General features: G+C 36.1%; 1 protein-coding gene across 7 annotated transcripts in view; it reads left to right on the top strand.

Moving 5' to 3' along the window:
- milt (trafficking kinesin-binding protein milt) overlaps window positions 1-19,130 on the top strand; it is a 281,696-nt gene that overhangs the window by 252,959 nt on the left and 9,607 nt on the right. For 6 of the 7 annotated variants that reach the window (XM_083129399.1, XM_083129392.1, XM_083129364.1 and 3 more), the window contains 7 exons: window positions 1,890-1,966; window positions 5,432-5,636; window positions 6,933-7,103; window positions 9,366-9,496; window positions 12,973-13,274; window positions 16,840-17,121; window positions 18,764-19,043. In XM_083129399.1, coding sequence (XP_082985525.1) covers window positions 1,916-1,966; window positions 5,432-5,636; window positions 6,933-7,103; window positions 9,366-9,496; window positions 12,973-13,274; window positions 16,840-17,121; window positions 18,764-19,043 — 1,422 coding nt within the window. In that variant the 5' untranslated portion in view covers window positions 1,890-1,915. Of the gene's footprint in view, window positions 1-927; window positions 1,202-1,889; window positions 1,967-5,431; window positions 5,637-6,932; window positions 7,104-9,365; window positions 9,497-12,972; window positions 13,275-16,839; window positions 17,122-18,763; window positions 19,044-19,130 lie in introns of those variants that run through there. The other variant, XM_083129371.1, reaches the window with a different exon arrangement.

Here is a 19,130-nt window from a genome sequence, read left to right as displayed (position 1 = left end):
CCGAAGACGAGGCCCAACATAATATATGTTCATTTTGGGTCATTGTAGGCCAGAAAAAAGTGGGTTTTATTTGTCCTCTTTTGCCTTTTTCGGCGTTGTTTTGGCTTATTGGTCCTTTTTTAGGTCTTAACGGCTTTTTTTTTTTTTTTTTTTGCAACTTCACATTCTTTCGACTACGTTTTTACTGCCCATTCTCAATTCGAATCATCAGTTCATCACCTCTTTAAACATCCTTTCTGTAGTAAAGAAATAATATATATATTTGAACCATCCCTGAAACGAGAGAAAAACATTTTTGGACTGAAAGAAGATGCATTTCATTCATATAGTTTTTTCGCACTATGTGTTCCATACCACCAGAATTTTGTATTTTTTATTCATTAAATATGTAATTAAAACGGGTTATTAATTAATTTGGATCACATTTATACGTCCTTTTTTGATATTTTTGGTCTTTTTGGCAATTTATGGGTCTTCAACCCTAATGATAATATTGATATTTAACTCCGGAAAATGATTACACCTTTGTGTGCGCACGCCCACAAAAACACACACACACACTATTCCTGGTAATTCACTAACTGTCAGTTTGTTTCACCCTACCCTTTTCAAAGAAGGGATCTGTAGCAAAAGGCTAGTAGCAAAATAGACAACTAAATTTACCAGCCTTCACTCTCTCACTTTCATCTTGACAAATTTAAACTTAAAACTATGCAGGTCGTAGGTTCACCCGTATGTAACAAACGAATATAAGAAGCGATAATAAGGTATTCGCTTCAAGAGTGTTGAATGCGTCATCGAATACTAATTCGTGTGCCACGCGCGTACTTTCATCGATCGGCGCGCTCCTCGTGCGGACCAGACAGACTAAACCGATCACCAACGAGAGCGCCGTAGGTCAGTTATTTCAACACATCGGGCGTTGCAAACACAGTTCGTAGTTCATGCAGGGTCAAGGTTGTCAGCACTAATTAACATATCACTTATCAACACGTGGAATCCCGTCCGAAACCACGAATGTGTCCGTTTCGCCTTCTCGTGCCCGAAACGATTCATTGCTACTCCAGGACATGGTTCCCAAACCTGTGTGTTGCATCATTGGTGCCTGTTTAGGAAAAACGCATTTGCTGATTGCGCGTAATGGTCTAGTTACACTTCTTCTTCGTTCGACAAGTCTATTTAATGTTGACTTTATTAGGAGGTGATTAGAAGATTGTTAATAGTAGATGTGCTGTTCGTGAGTTTTGTATCTTGTTGAAGATGGTGCACGCATATTATGTAAATAAATGCACCAAAACTGAATTGCTGCACTTCACAATATGCATGTATGTTGCAGTATTTTTAACACCTGTTTTTTTTTTCTTTTGATGTTTCGATTGCATGGAACTTTGAAGCTCAGTAAATGCATCCTATGAATGTTTAATAGAATGCAGTGGCGAACGCAACGAGGTGTAATCCCCGCTTCCCCTGTCAAGGGGTTGGATGGTCAGCTGGTATTGAACATTTTAGTCAAAATAGTGATTACATGTAAAGAAAATTCAAGTATCATGCATACATGTATATATACTTGAAATATGGAGGGATGGATGGGTGTGTTGTAGCATCTGGACCTCCTCCAGCTTAGAAGGGAGTGTTCGCCACTGCAACCCATTAAAGATGTGTTACTTCAATAATAGTTTTTAAAAATGATAACTTTTTAATTTGATTCTTGATTTTTTTGGATGGAATTACAAAATATCATACAGTTTTCGATGTGGAAATATTATGCAATGATTTCATAAATAATAATTACATGTGTAATATGTTGCCAAAATGTACATTGTTTTGTGGAAAATAATACAATTGTTCGAAAAGAGACATTTTCAATTTACTTTTTTCTTTCTTTCCAGTTCTATGCAGTAATCGGGTGAGCCAAATGACTAAAACCTACAATGATATAGAAGCAGTTACACGGCTTCTTGAAGAGGTATGTATTACTATTACATAAAATATTGATGTATTTGTGTGTGGGATCATGTAATTGTCAACAGAAAGAAAATGATGTCTGACAAACATAATCCTGTATTCTGATTGCTGGCAAGAGGTTTTAGGTTTTTTGTCATGGTAAATTAATAATAATAAGCAATGTACAGATATAAAACCAGAAGCTTTTCATTATGTACACTGGTCTACTGGAGAGAAAAGGATTTGGGGAGAATCCCCCTCTCCCCATTTGCCTGAAATTACTACCAGATGAAAATTGAGCATGGCCATTGATAGAAGATTGTGGCACTAGACACTGAAATTTAAGAGCGTCTAATGATTGACTGATATGGAGTAAGTAGCAGAGGCCTTCTACTGTGTGTTGGGGGGGGGGGGGGTATATCTTGTCTTTGGCGTAAATTTCTTAAAAATAGTCATAACATGTCTCCCCTACCTTATGAAATTCAAGAGCCTCCTCGATGGTGCAGTGGTTGCATCGTCATTTTGTAATCAAGGGGTTCCCTGTTTGATACCAGGTGGAGGCACATAGTGGTTCGGATTCCACTTTAATCTGTAGATCCAGTCCCGATTGTCCTTACTGTCTATAAAGTGGACTTAAAACACCAACTCAATCAATTATGAAATTCACTGACACTCCAGTAATTTCTAGATTTGTTTCACAATTATATGTAACGGATCAACAATCTAGGATCTCATCAATGTGTTTCCTTTAACCACTTGTAACTACAGATGAGACTACAAGAAGTAGAATACAATATGTATGGACTGTCTCTTACCTCACAACCCTTTGGAGTGTTTGAGGCACTGCTTTTTCCTTCTTATAACTTTTAGGATGACTTTTTTTTTTTTTTTTTTTTGCCTACTTCAATCATTGAAATTGTTACCCTTCTCCATCTGAGGAAACTAGTCTTCTGTACATTTTTGAAACAAACTACTTCTTAGCTGCAGCTTCGCTCGTTTAGATATAGTTGCAAATGACCGATGAAACAATCATTCTCCCTGCAAGATCTGAGAAACAATCAATTTTTCTTTGGAGGCAATGGGTATGTCTATTTTATGTTCCTTGTTAGTTAAAGTAACTCAGATTCTCATGCCTCTGGAAACTATTTAATGCATTTGTGTGAAATCCACTTGTTTATTATAAGACTGGTTTTATAATACAGGGTGGTCCAAGAAAAGGTAACCAAACACATAAGGTAACAGTTCTACATTTCAATTACCTTTTTTGGGCCACCCTGTACAATATCAGGCAAGTTTGTGGGACTGAACTCTCTTAAGATGTGTTTCCCGTAAGTGCATTTAAATTTCAAATCGGCACATACTTTCCACACAAAGAAGATATTGTAGATACGTGCACATCACAGTGAAGGAACAGAAAATAAGTCACCAAGTCATTTTTTAATCTTTAGTCTGCAAATAGTCAGTTTAAAATGGACAGGAACAAAATTCCTAAATTAAAATCAAATAAACTTATGATAAGGAATAATGTTTTTGTAACTCAATTTGTGATTGTATGTTTTCCTTTTTTTGGAGAGATGTATGACAACTTCCCTCTGAGTTGCTTTTTTCAATTCAATTAAAGATGATGTACTAATAACTACGGCCCAAATTTTTATGTAGCCAAAACATGCAAAATGGATATGTAGAATAGATCACTGACACATGTAAAAATATGTAATATATTAAGATAGGTAATATTGATATAGCCCTTCCACTGTTTTCTTCCCATTTTTATGATTGAATGTATTTCTTGGAAATTCTGCAAGGACCACTATCTAAATTATTGACACTCATTCACTATTATCAGAATGAGTAAGAATTGGTTACAAAAATTGCTAGTAGTGAAGAATAGTACACATAGAGCCCTGATTTGATTGGCTCAAAACAAGATTATGAAAGTAAGGGGATAGGTGTATCAGAATCAGATAAATATTATCATTTTTTTTTAAGAATCATATTTTGAATGCTTTACCCACGGATATATCTAATAATAATAATAATAATAATAATATCGTCTTTATTGAGAGGGCGTGTTTCGGCCTCGCGGGCCGTTCTTACAACAAACCCTTTAAAAAAATAAAAACATATTACAATTGACACTTTCCACTTCTTGAAAATCTTTGTTGCAGTAGAAAGAATAAAAATACAAAAAAAAATAATAAAAAAAAACAAAAAAAAATTTTAAAAAACATTCCTACTTATAATGTAAACAATTAATGTACTGAAGGTACAGAGTTAAATACCACAATTAAAATACAATTATTACAGCTAAAACTACAACCAATACCTCATTCCCATTCATTACAGAAAAGACAAAGCCAGGCACTATTGTTTGGACAGCAGATGTTTCTTTACATTTATTTTGTATGTTGCAGGGTGGAGCTCCCCTGAGGTCAGTGGTGGGGGGAGGTCATTCCATTCTTTTATTGCGGTGACTATGAAAGAATTCCCATAGAATGTTGTTCTGTGTACAGGAATCGTGAAGTGTGTTTTTTGACGAAGGTTAATTTGTTTTCCTTTCTTCCTGTATGGAGCAATTTGATGATATAAATATCTTGGTTCCTTATTGTTCAGGATCCTGTACAATAAAGACAATGCCAAAAATGTTCTCCTATTCTTAACGTTTAACCAATTAAGTTCCTGTAAGTACGGGGATATGTGTTCTCTTCTTTTGACATTCAGTATAAATCTTATGCAACTGTTTTGAAGTTTTTGTATCTTGTAATTTAGAGCACTGTGGATGTTTATAAAAACTGGGGAAGCATAATCAGTTTTTGGCATTACAAGTGTGTTGACTAGGTGAGTTTTCGTTTCTTTGCTTAGCATATGTTTTAATGGAAAAAGTGATTTCAGTTTGGCTATTGAGTTTTTAATTATATGTGTGACATGAGAACCCCATTGTAGATTCTCGTCCAATATTATGCCAAGGTTGCGTGCTGTTTCTACTTTCTTTATTTTGGAATTATTCAGTGTAGGGAGGGGGAGTTGTAATTGTTCTAACTTTTTGAGGTTACTCGTTGTGCCTAAAGTTAAAATGTAAGACTTGGATGAGTTCAATTGCTCAATTAAAGCTACAGAGAAATTACACAAATACAGAATTTTTCGTGCAAGATATGTACTCTAAATGGAAAATATGTAAAAAATTGTATATCATTCCCAACAATATAATTCACCCACATTTGTTATTTTTGTTTGGCTACATATGAGGGGAAAAATTATGTAATTGCATAGAAATTCGTGCCCTGGTAATATCTAAGAGAAATATTTCATGAATATTGACTTTCTGTAATTCATGAAAACTTAATATTGTAGTTTGAGGATCATGTTTTCTTCTTTTGTAGACGGCTGCAGCTGCATGTGGAGTAAGAATATAACTTCACTTTTCTATGTTGTTGAAAGATGTGCTGAGGAACCATTTGTTAAAGGTCAAAATGCTTGTTTCTTGCAGAAAGAGAAAGATATCGAGCTCACAGCGAGGATCGGCAAAGAACTACTTACTCACAACCAGAAGCTAGAGGGGAATGTTGCCACCTTAGAAGCGGAACTTAAGACGTGCAATGAGAAGATCACACAGCTGCAGCATGAGCTGGCAAAGAAGACTGAATTGCTTCAGATCATCACCAACGATGTTGATGACTCAGGATCTGAAACAGGTGAGGCAGTATTACCTTGTAATCATGTTTAGAATGGAGAGAGGGAGTGTTGTATACAATGACTGATTTTTTAGTAGTGGCAACTATTTATTTTCTAGACACACAGCATACATACATGGTTCTAAATTTCACAGGCCTTCGATATAGTCCCCAGAGTTGCGTACAATGTGTTGTCAGCGATGTGGAAGCCGTCGGCACTGCTTACGCTGTTGATAGTGTGAAGAGAGCGACCTACTGCCAGAGGAACTTTTCAAACTGTTCGGAAGCGAATCCACAAAGTGGTTTCTTCATCTTAGGGATTAAGCCTGTTGCAGTCCATGGTGACACTTGTCATGCTGTGCGACCTCTACCACATTCAGTTTTTAACCAGCTCAGCTGCTCCTGCTTCGTAAACATCGTGACTGCACTCCACGACCACTCGCTCACAACTGCTCTGTTCTTCTGGTCACTGCACACGGGCATGGAGTGGAAAGAGTGAGTTCATTTGCTCTGAGGGAGGGTACGCATGTAACTAACCTTTGGTATAAACGACATTACCTTGCTCCGTTGCAGGGTATCGCTACAGCATAGTTGCCACTACTAAAAAATCATCCTATGTATCTGTCTGGTTGGAAATTTGAAGTAATGAATTTTCAAATATACCATAATTGCACCAAAATTTTATTTTTTGTTCAGAATTTAACTCAGGCTTGTAGTTAGAATTTACATCCAGGGAAAGAAGAGCAGTTGTTTCAACTATGTCTATTTTAGTGATGCTTTTCAGTATAAAATGCAAATAATCATTCATATTGTGTGTGCCCGTGTATGCATGGAGCACTCCCAACAAACAAGACAATTTATTTACATGTATTGCCTAGTTTAAGAATATGATGTTTGTTTTCATTTATCATCTTATTATCAATACACAAACATTCAGTAATTAGTACATACAATATTTTTCTTAAAAGTTCGCACAACCACTGTTGGATAATACAAAATAAACACAAACACATGAATTTTAAAACATTTTCAACATTTAATGAAACTATTTTCTGGATCATGTCACTTATGATCAAGCAATTCTTTCTACATCAGTGAACAGAGAATATTCATTACATTGATTATATTATAGGCGGTAATATGTAATGTTGAAATAGAGAAAACATCTGCTTGTACCCTTGAACTTTTAGGAAGTTCGTCTTGGAAACCAGGAATCATACTTGAATTTTATCATGGCCCTAGAGTGGTCACCCTGGTACAATAATTTATACAAGTATGATTGTTATATTCGTTACTCAATACCCTTTTTTCTTCCAGGAACACCCACCAACCTCCGTGGTATTAATGTGGACCTTATGCAACGCAAAATCGGTAACTTGGAGGAGGAGAACAGGCTGCTGCGTACAGAGGCCAGTCAGCTTGCGAAAGATACGGTGTACTGTGAGGAACAGGAACAAAGGCTTGTGCAAGACATTACTACACAGCTCAGTAAGCATTTTCTACTAAAGATATTGTAACACACAAGTATGAACTTGTATCTGTGCATTTGGTATTCTTTCAACATGGTACAGAAGTTCATAGCAAAAGAAGCAATACATCAATAATCAGAAGTACTGTAGTGAGGTGCAAATTCACATTTAAAAAAAATGGCAGTATTTTTATAACTGTAAGAAACTCCAACAAATTTCTTGATGTGCATTAAATTTCTTGAAAATACATTCTGTCAATCTATAAATTAATTACGGCTGAGCCGATACCACTTTGAACCGATGTCGATGCTCTTACCGATTCCCACTTATAGTGGGAAAATTGCTAAATATAAAAGTTGCTCAAAATTCATCAATGTAAATGCATAAATATTATTTTCCAAGTATATGCATCACTTTACCATTAAATTTGCTTTAGAATATTCAAGAATTACATCAGAATATTAAAATTGATATTATATAACCATAACGTCCAGTTTTTCATGCAAAATTTATGCAAAATAAACAGAAAGTTTGAATTTTGTATAATTTCTAGGATAATTAACTGTGTGAAAAGTTGCGCAACATTTTTGCAGACCCTGTGAAAGACCGAAATGTCAGAAAAGTATTGGCTGGTATCGGTAGATGAATTTTAACCGATACTTTCCGATACATCGGCATCGGCTCGGCACTAAAATAAATATTATTAAATTATTCCAAACAGCTAACCTCTGTGGTGGAGTGGTTAGCACACCACTCTACATCACCAGCGGTCCCAGGTTTGAATCCCGTCCTGTGCATGGGTATTCCTTATGAGTGTTCCTTCATCAATTTCATCAATCCCCATCTTACCGATTAGCCAAAAGTGGCAGAAAAGCAAAGTCAGATAAACCAGATCAATCAATCAATTATTCCAAACAGTTGTACATTTTCACTTTACTGCAGGCAATGTTTTTGGATTTTTTATATTTTTTTATAGTGATATTGGACTTAATTCATCAAACATAAAAGAAACTGTGATTTTCATGACACTTATTTGTGATTTTTTATTTACTGTTATTAATTATTGTCATTAATTCTTCATTTAACCTGTATTGTATGGTATTGCGATGCCATGCAGTATTCAGTGCCAAGCATGTGGTATTTTCGGTTACCAATCAGGCTCGTACCATTGTACAGCCTAAATTGTGCACAATACGTTGAAAATTCAAGCATTTTAGATTGAAACTCACCTATTTCCAACAACTTTCCCATCTCCATTTTTCGCTATTTTCACTAATAACTGAGTTACCGTTGTGACCAAACTTTTGCATCACCCTGTATTTATAATAACTGCAAATTTAAACATTACATTCATATACGTTAATTCAAACAATGTTGTATTTCATTTCTGTTAGACTTTTACTTTTGAATATTAGGCATTTGTCTATTAAAATATGTTATCATGCATTACCTAACCTACTCTTCCCTTCCCTAACGTACCCCAACATAACTTCGGATCCCATTGGTGTCCCATTTTCAAATTTTGTACATTTATTGAGTAATAGTGTATGTATGACACATATTTTTGAAAGAAGATTTAAGAAACCAGTTTTTGAGAATTGGCTACCATTTTTACTTTACACCATCTTCAATTGTTTTTGTTTTTTTTACCCTGACATAGATATGCACTATCTTGTGTGAAAGAGCACTTCCAAGACCTTTCCAACCCCGTCCAAATTACTTGTATAGGTGCCCTGATTGCCGAAATATTGCAATTTCAAGTTAACAACATGGAAAAAATGGTCAAAATCGCATAGTTTGCAACACTGTAATTTCGGAAATACAAAAGATATGGATCTACAACTATGCATATTTTCCTACCTCTGGTGGCCCTTCCATCATGCCAAATATCAAATGAATAAAATTATGTGAGGTTGAGAAGTGCTTCTTCGTTGGTTGATTTCACAAGGAATGGCCCTTTGTACTTTGCTACACAACATAATCATAGTTGCACTGACTTGGATGTCAGGAAATTTCATAAGTATATTGACAAGGCTGGAAAAGTTGCGGAAAATTAAATGTGTTTTTTTCTTCTTGCATTGGAAGTGGATGTTTCACGTATTTGTAAGCCTTAATTTGATACAGTAAAAGAAAATTCTTTAAAATCTTGTGTTTCCTCATATTTCCAATTGTGTAAACAAGGTTTGAGGTATCAGGAAAAAGGTTGGAAATTTGTTTGGTCAAAATAAAGAAGCCTCATTTTAAACCTCAACAAATTACTAATGAAACATTCCTCTTGCAGCCAGTGTCAATGATGAATTGGAAACTTTATCAGAGGAACTTGACCGCCAGAAAGATGAGAATCGGCACCAGCATGAAGAAATCACAACTCTTCTTGCTAAGCTAGTGGAATCGGAAGCTAAAATTCGTAAGGCAAGTAACCATTGTATTTTTTTTTCTTTTGTTACACCTTCAAACAATTTGATGCATTTTTTTATGGTGATGCGCATCAACTGGTCTGAGTAAAGTAGCAATACGTTTTGTTACTTTTCACTCTCGGACTTCTCAGATTCTGGCAACGAAGAGAAACATCATCTCACAATGACATTATGCATGTGAGAAAACTTTTTATCGGTTCAGTTGATATCATAAATGTACACTTAATGCAGAGCTTCCCAAACTTTTTTGTTTCACGGCACCCTTAGCATTTCAAGATATTTCCACGGCACCCTTAGTGTTTCAAGATTTTTTTCCACGGTGCCCAAGACAGAATATAGACCTATCTAACACTTGCAATGCTCAGTGTGGTTAGGTTGCTTTACACACAAAAACTACTAAATAAGCACATACATTGGAATAAGTGCCATTTCAGTGAAAATATTATAACATTTCACCGTGCCCCTGTAAGACATCCACGGCACCCCAGGGTGCTGTGGCGCACACTTTGGGAACAATATCTTCTAATCCAATATTTTGAAATACGAAAGTAATAATAATCATTAAACTTGCATTTCATGACATCTTCAGTGTCCACAAAAATGAACATTCTCCTTACTCTTTCATTCTATCATGTAAAGAGTTTCACAGACAGATTGGTCGTCAACCACAGTTTAACAGAATTGCATCATCACTGACATGACCGTTACAATGGTATGGGAGTTAACACTCTTTGAGTATTTGTGTAGGAATGGTGATGTATGATTTGATCCCAGAAATATCCTGAAAATGAACACTTCAAAAAAATTATTTTTAAAAATTTCACAAATTTATGTAGATTAAATGCTATGTATGAGATTTGAATCTACTTATTAGGTCTACAAATTAATTCTAAGCCTTTTTTAAAGAAAGAAAATGCTTATTCATGAAAAATACTCTGTATTTTGATTAGCAAAGTAATCTATATTGGAATGTACACACTTTTGAAATCTTTTGGGCAGCTGGTGAATTTCTGGTGATAGAATGGTGGCGGTGTAGAGTCTTTAGACTCAACAGTGCTCTTTTTCACCATCCACTAAGTGTTGCTGCAGGGGGCCAGAACAGGTGATACTTTGAAGGGGTCATGTCAAGAGAAAAGCTGCATGAGGCAGAACTTCCCAATGCAATGAAACAATCTAGATTCTGCTTATTACCGTATCTTGAAAAGAATCCCATCAACAAAGTTTCCTCACAAAAATATCTTGGAGTTATCATCGATGAAAAGCTAAACTTTAACGAGCACATTACGAACACTAGAAAAGAGCAATGCATCTTCTCAGTCTTCTGTACAGATTCACTGAAATCCAACACCAATCATCCAACGGCATATTTTACAAATCTCTTATCTCCCCTATTCTTGAATACTTCTCCCCTATCTGGACCATGGCTTCTAAAACTAATCTCTCCCAGATTGATTCTGTCCTCAATTTTTTCCTTGCCATTACTTGCCACATAATGCCTTCGCTGAGGCACCTTCACAAAACATATATTATGTCTGTCTTAAATATCCAACCACCACACACTCATCGCAAATTAGCATACATGAAATTGTTTCACAAAATTATGAATGGCAAAATTAAATCTGAATTTCTGCTCAACAAATTTCATCTAAGAGTTCCCACATTGCAAAACTGCAATGTAAAGCTCTTTCACAATCCCACCACAAGGCTCTCCCTTCTACAGCGGTCTCTTTTCTACATGCTTCCTCGCCCATATAATAACCTGCCTCCAAATGTGGACATATTCTTGGCAGAACAAAATTTTAGAAAATTGTTAACGATGTATATATAATTTTAATTTTTTTTCTGTGCCATCCTGTACTCTATACTGTTACTGTTTCAGTGTAAAATGATATTTCAGTACTGTGTCTGACACTTTAGGTAAAATAAATAAAACATAATGTCTTTTTAGTTCTTTTTGCCATGTGCTGTCTGGCGTTACCATGGAGCAATATCACCTGCCTAGCCCCACTGTTGGTAAATTGTCTTTTCCTCTCAAATTCGTCACTCAAACTGATCGTTGACTTTGATAACACTCAGCAGTGGCATTTTTCTTCAGCTGTTATGAAAAGCAGCATGCAGTGCCTGATGTCCTACTTCTCGGACAACTCGTCACTACTGCTTATTTGTTACATTTTCTGCTAGTTGGGTATTTTACGTTTTTAGGTTGGTGTTTGAATGTCCAAACATGGCAGGGTAAGTTTCAGTTTGTATAATCACAACAGTAAGGTAATAGATGAATAATGGGCTGAGAATTAATTTGTGCACGTAATATGTTTATTTTTTATTTATACATGTTACCGTATTTACTCATCTATAATGCACACCTTTTTCCAAAATTAGTTGCTCCCAAAAACTATGGTGCGTATTATGCACGGAATAATTCACACAGCCAACATGAAACCGTGCAGGGTCATTACATGATTTTGGGACACTTGCATTGATTTTTCATGTTTACGGAACCCTATCATGTTATATATCGTTGTAAAGCTTAAATCCTGCAGTTTCTGAATATGGCAACAGTATTCCATTCAAGATAACAACACTAATGTGAAATGTGGTTGAAATAAGTTTATCGCAAAATGAAGGAACGTTATGATTTCTGTGGTGCTTTGGAGGAAATAAAACACAAGGAAAAAGAAACAGTAATTAAAATGTATGACTGGTCAATATATGGAGTGTGTAAGTTCCTTAATGGAAGAAATATTGTGCTGCTAATTGCTAGTTTGAAAGTCCTGACTGTACCTCGCATAAATGTTACATTAGTCATGGAAAAAGTATATATTTTGAAGTTCTTTTAGAAAAAGTAAAGAAGGAATGAGCAAAACCATGTATAAAAGTTTGAAGGCCATTTCACACGATTTATCACTTTGTAATGTAATGTTCTGCGACACCAAGAAAAGCAGTGCAACTCTGGTGGAATTCGAGCATGCACCTTCCGTCACATAGGATGCATATCAGTGTATTTGTTGGGTAAGAAATAATAGGAAATATCTTCCTGGGCACTGAAAATTCATAATGTAATTTTGATCTTGCTTTCTACTATTACAGAATACATATGGTTGTTAAAGAGTGAGAACTTGGGGATGCTGAACACTGTGGAGGGAGAAGGGGTAGGTGGCGTGGGTTGGAGACTTATTGTTTACACAAGAGGATATTCTCCTCTTGGTCCACATAGCAACAGGTGACTCATTGAATAGGTATGATGTTATTCACTCTTGATCAGCATAGGAGCAGCTTTACGACCTACAACTAAGGAAGCCATTTTTTTGAATTTGGATTGTACTGCACATTATATACGCGATATAATTTTTTGTAATTTTTACCCATCAAAAACCAGGGTGTGCATTATACACGCATAAATATGGTATTTGGTGATAATTTGAAATTCATTATGTAGAATTTTTAAATGAGCCCAACTATATCTTATTGCAGTTAACTCTTGAGAATGAAGATCTATCAAACCGTCTGCAAATCACTCGAGATAATCAAGATAAGCTCACGACCGAACTTGCCGATTTCAAGGATAGGTATGCAGAGATTATGACGCTTCTTCACGATACTCAAGAGCAACTCCGGCGGCAGAGGAAGAAGAGCATGCCATACACTCGTGGGGGATCGTTGTTCCCTTCACTCAACATGTCCAGCGGTATCAATCCCGATTCCATCGCCTCTGAACTTGAATCGTCGATGTATTCAGAGCTCAGTGCCGACTCAGGAATCGGTGTGGATAGAGGGTAAGTAGTTGCAGTGGTGGTGGAACACCTTTGTGAAGTGGGAATTGGGAGTGGGTATGTGTGAGTGGATGTATAGGGAAATAACTGCATTGGTAAGGAATTATAGTATATTTTCCTTAGAATGGAAGTACCGTCTCATTGCTTAAAATGTACGAAAAAGTACTGTTGCCTTTCTAACTCCTCTACATCGCTGATGTGTGAACAAACCATAAAAAGTGTATTTACTCATATATAAGCTACACTTGTTTTAAACCCACTATATTGGCCAAAAAAAGGGGGAAATGCAGCTTATATTCAAGGTAACTCACAGCTGTACTTAACTTACAACAATGTATTCTTAATTCATCACTATCTTGTGTAGTGAAGACCATAAGTGTATGCAATAATTTGTGTGCCAATAATCATTTCCGGAGCATACTGAATCATTCGCAACTTCAAATTTCAATGTGTAACCTGCTTGCATACTTTGTAACGATTGAAAAATTTTTGGCAAATCTTTTTAATATTTAATAGCCCTCGTATAAATTCATTTGGAGTTTTAATCTTTTGAATGTACATTTTTATCTTTTATCTTTGTTAACATTGTAACGCAGTTTCGGCCCAACGAGAAAGAACGCAAAGCAAGTAGAAGCTTGCGTTGTTTTTCTTCCTTAACAACAATGAGTTCTTTTCGTTCGGCGCTGCGTGGGTTTGTAAATAAGTTTAGCTTGCATTGTTTTTCTGGATATGTCTTTTGGAAAGGGTAATTCTTAGATGCTAAAAATATTCAGTTTGTCGAAATCTTTTGTTGAGAAATAGGATTGCACAATCTCGCAAGTATAAATATCAGCGTTCTCGCTGGCAGATTAATTCAGTATAGCAGTAGATTCCGGAATCGTTAGGTGATTAAATCGCTTGTCGAGGTCCATGGCTGGGAGAACACAGGCGTTGTGGGGGGGAGTGGCTGGTCAGCTCTCCCTTCTACAATGTCCTGAGTTTTCCGTAAGCCACCTTTCTGGATTTGTGCTGGTCAGCATGATCCTTAAAGGGGATTTTGGCAGGCTTGTAAATAATTTGATTTATACATACTTAATCTTAATAATTTAAAATTTTGTTTCATAAATTCTATCGAAGTTGGCACTGGTCAGTGTGACTCCGGTATAAATTCAAGTTATACTTCCTTCTCGTCGAGTTATTTGTTTTAATTCTTAAATCATTTTGAATTCTCCTGGTCAGGAGGTTCATTTAAATAAATTTGTTTCTTTGATACTTAAATCCGAGAGCATACCTCTGGTCAGAGGATGTCTCTTAAATCTAATAACTTATATAGTTTTACGTCCGTTTCTAAAGTCTGAGTATCCGGAACGTTTAATGGGTTTTCTTATTTTGGTTTTATGTTAGATATAATTTTGAAACAGTTATAATAGGTGACCGGTCGAGTAAATGTTTTTATAGAAATTCGTTTTATGTAAAAGTCTATTGTTTTGCTTTTGCAATGTAAGTAGCCAAAGAGGGTAGACAGTGTCCCCTGTTATGTTATGGAATTCCAAGCGAACATTTGTAGTTTGTGGCCGAGAGATGGCTTTGGTAATTGGGTAGAGACAGGCTCCCCTTATCTTTAGTTATGAATGTTATTGGAGGTTGGCCCCGAAGAGGGTAGTATACCTCGAGAGTTCTAAAGAACATAATACTGAAGTGAAAATATGACAGAAGCACAAATAGATATTTACGGATAAGAAGTTTATGTAATTTTCTTTTGGTTTTGGTCAATGGAAATTGTCGATCATTACTGTTAATTTGTCACCTGTTTATTGAAACCAAGTTAAGCTGGGATATGGACGATATATATATATCTATATAAGAGAGAGCTCTCTGGATTGTATTTTATGAGAAAGCAAGTTTCAGTCTATGTTTTTCGGAAGTTATTTGAACAGAAATTAAATTTTGGCATTGTAATTTTCTCTCGATCTGAAGATTGTATACTTCCTTTTATCCTAACGTATATATGGATTAGTAAATAAATTTATAATCGTTATTTGGTATTTCTTTGAAGTAAGTTTGCCTAATAAGTATAAATTAACTGACTTCCTTTTGGTTGGAGAGGTGTCCCGCCGTTACTGGTCAGTGAGGCGGAGGCCTTATCAATCCAAAGGACGCCAGAATTGATTATGCTGATTTCAATCGCGAATCGTATGCGTATCCTCACTGGTCGGTGGGATGCGGGTGCGATTGCGGTGGAGTTCAAGCATGAGAAAGGGCTAATATAATTTGAAGTCTTGGTTATGTAAGTGTAAATTTAACTTTTGATTATATTATTATCTTGAAACAGACCCTTACCCGAACTTTGGGATGCGGGGTCCCATGCCCCGCAGGAACTGAGCGTAGTCGTGGCATTTATATATTTATAACAGAAAGATATTTGGTAGGCAGCGACGCCCGGTCTTTGTCTGTCGAGGGGACCGAGCCGGTGTGTCGTGTGTCTTGGCAACGGGCTATCCGCCTACTTGTTGCAACTTGGGCCATGTTTCATGAACGTGGACTCAAGTAATGAATGAGAAAGGAATGGTAACACTACTTCAACCCCTTTGTTCCATCCCAGACCCTTCTCATAGTAGGTGTGACCTTAGAAATTTGCAGAGTTGCAATATTTTGTAATACTCCTCTATCTGCTTTCATCCTGTAGTGAAGTTTAAAGGAAACCATTTTTCTGAGTGTTGCTGCCTTATAAAAGAATAAACGGTGTAGCTCATACATTCTTTTTCTTTTTCTTCCGTGATGATGAACTAGTTATTTTGATCTGAAATACAGTGTTCAAATGACAAAAATAAGATGCTGTAAAGTACATTTCTTGCTTATTATGTATTATGTTTTGGTACACCAAGCAACAGTACAGCAAGTTCCAACGAGGATGGTGGCAGTGGCCACCGAAATTAATCGAAAAAGAGAAAACAGCTTCGCGGATAAAAGTGAGTACTAGTTTCTCCGCATTGATAAGATTTACTATATATAAATTTTAGCAAAAAATGCAGCCCGAGACCTAGATTTGAGTTGAGCCTGCATTTTTGGCTGGAATTTCCACTGATCTGATGACAAAAATGAAAATTTTCTAAAACATGTATAATAAGGAAAACTGTGCTTTGTATGAATGGTGAGAAGTTGTAAATGTTTTTGCATAATGCAAATCGGGTGACTGATATTGTATGTTTTTCTTGTAGTTGGGAAATAGAAAATAATATTGTAATGAATAAACTATTATTTACCACAGTTTTAACTGCTTATTGTTACTACATACTTAACTTTGTTTTCAGTGTGCAATGCAATTTGACCAAAAGTATGCACCTTGTTATCTATAAAATTGTGCTTAGTAATTCAAGCTGCCTCTTATAACCAGTGAAAGTATATATTTTAAATTTTTTAAATTCTTCAAAAGTTCCTATCTTTAACTTTGACATGTTGACAATAATTTTTCAGTGTATGCTCTCAAGTAATACAGGTGTAATTATTTTAAATAAACAAAATAATTTAAAATGTAATATGTAATGAGTACTTTTCCTTTGCCTTAGGAATGTTCACTCTCTCTTTTCAGACCCAACTATAAAAGAGTGTTTGAAACGGTGAAGTGTGCAAGTCGTACAGCACAAAATAGTACAAATGCCAGTCCAGCCCATCAACTATATCGTCCTCCCTTAACTCACTTAAGCACAGTCTCCAGCAGCGGCCCACGGATGAGTACGTACATGAGCCAGTCATCTACAGAAGTTCGGACCAGCAGCTTCTCCGGTAGTTCCTTCAGCTTCCAAAGTTTAGACTCCACAGGCCAAAGTGATTCTGAGTCCTCAATCATCACCGACAGTGAGGATGTCTACCCGTAAGTGGAACACTTTTGATTCTGATGTTTTGTTTGTAATTATTTTTACACATTCTTTGAAATTTTTCACCTCTGTCAGTGTAATTTTAAGGACTTCCAAGGTTCTTTTGTAAATACAGTGGAACCCCAATTTCATGTACATGAATTTTACATGTTGCTACCTCAACAGGACTTTACATGTTGCTACTTTTTACATCTCAACGGGACTTTACATGTTTCTACTTTTTACATCTCAATGGGACTTTACTTGTTGCTACTTTTTACATCTCAACAGGATTTTACATGTTGCTACTTTTTACATCACAACAGGACTTTACACTGTTGCTACTTTTTACATCTCAACAGGATTTTACATGTTGCTACTTTTTACATCTCAACAGGATTTTACATGTTGCTACTTTTTACATCTCAACAGGATTTTACATGTTGCTACGTTTTATATCTCAACAGGAGTTTACATGTTGCTAATTTTTACATCTCAACATATCATTTTTCTGATGGCATTTACTGTGTGGTTTTGAACACACGCAGCTGTGAAGTTCAAGTTTTGTATAAATGTGTGTGTTTGTGTTGTGTAAATGCTGTTGTGATGGTTGCCTCTTGCTTCTTAGCCGAGAATTCGAATGATAGTTTTCTCCTGATAGCTTGCTATATTTACATCTTATAAGGTTGGACTTAGGGAGTTTTCACATATGTATAAATACCCAGGTTTGGCTCCAGCAAAAGGTCGGTGCATTTTACAGTTCAAGAGTGTTCAGTCGTTGGTTTGCATATGGGAGATGTGTTTAGGAACTAGTTAGTTTTCTTATTGGAAATGTATGTATGTAGGAACTTTGTCGTTTGCTTATGGAAGTTGCGTATAAGGACTCTTGGTTTGCTGATGAGAGACTCCTTAATTAACTGAGGGAAGGTGTGTGTGGGGTCTCCTGCAGGGTAAACTGTGGGAGTGAGTTAGCTCTAAGATATAATTAGTGCTACAATTTTCTGTAATACAGCAAGAGGTAAGTTAAAGTATGGATGTTTTTTCTCATGAAAATAATTAGGGATGGAACAGATTAATCGGTACTCTATCAGTGTATTGGTAAAGTTACTGATAACTTTACCAATCTGATATATCTATAAATATCATATAATTTAGTGCAATATTCTGCCATTTTGTTATAACTTTCATAGATATCAACATACAATCTCCATGCCCTACTTTTCTTAAAAATAAATCTCTAAATATGCAGCTTCTTTTCCATTGCAGTCGCGTGTTAAGACACATTTATTAAGGAGGTGAATAACCCATTTTAATTATTCAAGGAATTCTTCTTACAACAGTGTTCTACAATGCCAGGGGTCCTGGTTTTGAATCCCAGCCTGAGCAAGGGTGTTCTTTTTGTCATTTCATCATATCATCACTCATCCTCATAGTCATGATTAGCCCAAGGTGGCAGAAAAGCAAAGTGAAATGAACTAAATGAATCAGTCACGCAGTGACAAGTAATTGTACCATGGTGGTGTCATAAGTATTTGAAGAAATTTAATACAGGTGTATATTGAGTAATTATCCGTGAACTGTTGAAAGTTATCATCATTCAAAGAACAAGAAATTATATGAAAATGTTGTAAAATTCTTTAATTTTTTTATATTTTAAAGGGGAACATCACAAGCAGGTGTGCCTGGAATCCCAGGGTCAGCAGATCTGGAAGCAGCCCTTCGTAAGTTGACTCCAGCAGAAATCATAGCCAGAAGAGCCACCCTTGGTTCAGGTTTTAGCTACGACTTGGGTAGCGACGGAACTCGCACCCCTCCATATCTTCCTTATGGCTGTCGCACGCCTGATAGTATTATGTCCACAGGAAGCAATAGGTCGGGCCTCAGTGGCTATAGTGGCTTCAGCAGTCAGAGTGGTTGGAAGATTCCAGAAAAACTGCAGGTATGTGCTGTGGAATTTTCGTTTATGTATCATCCATATGCACTGCTGAAAGTGTTAAGGTAAAAATGTAAGTTTAGGTTCCAATAT

Source organism: Lepisma saccharinum, chromosome 1, assembly GCF_977018435.1.
Source record: "Lepisma saccharinum chromosome 1, izLepSacc3.1, whole genome shotgun sequence".
Lineage (NCBI taxonomy): Eukaryota > Metazoa > Arthropoda > Insecta > Zygentoma > Lepismatidae > Lepisma > Lepisma saccharinum.
This window is presented reverse-complemented; position numbering and strand designations above follow the sequence as displayed.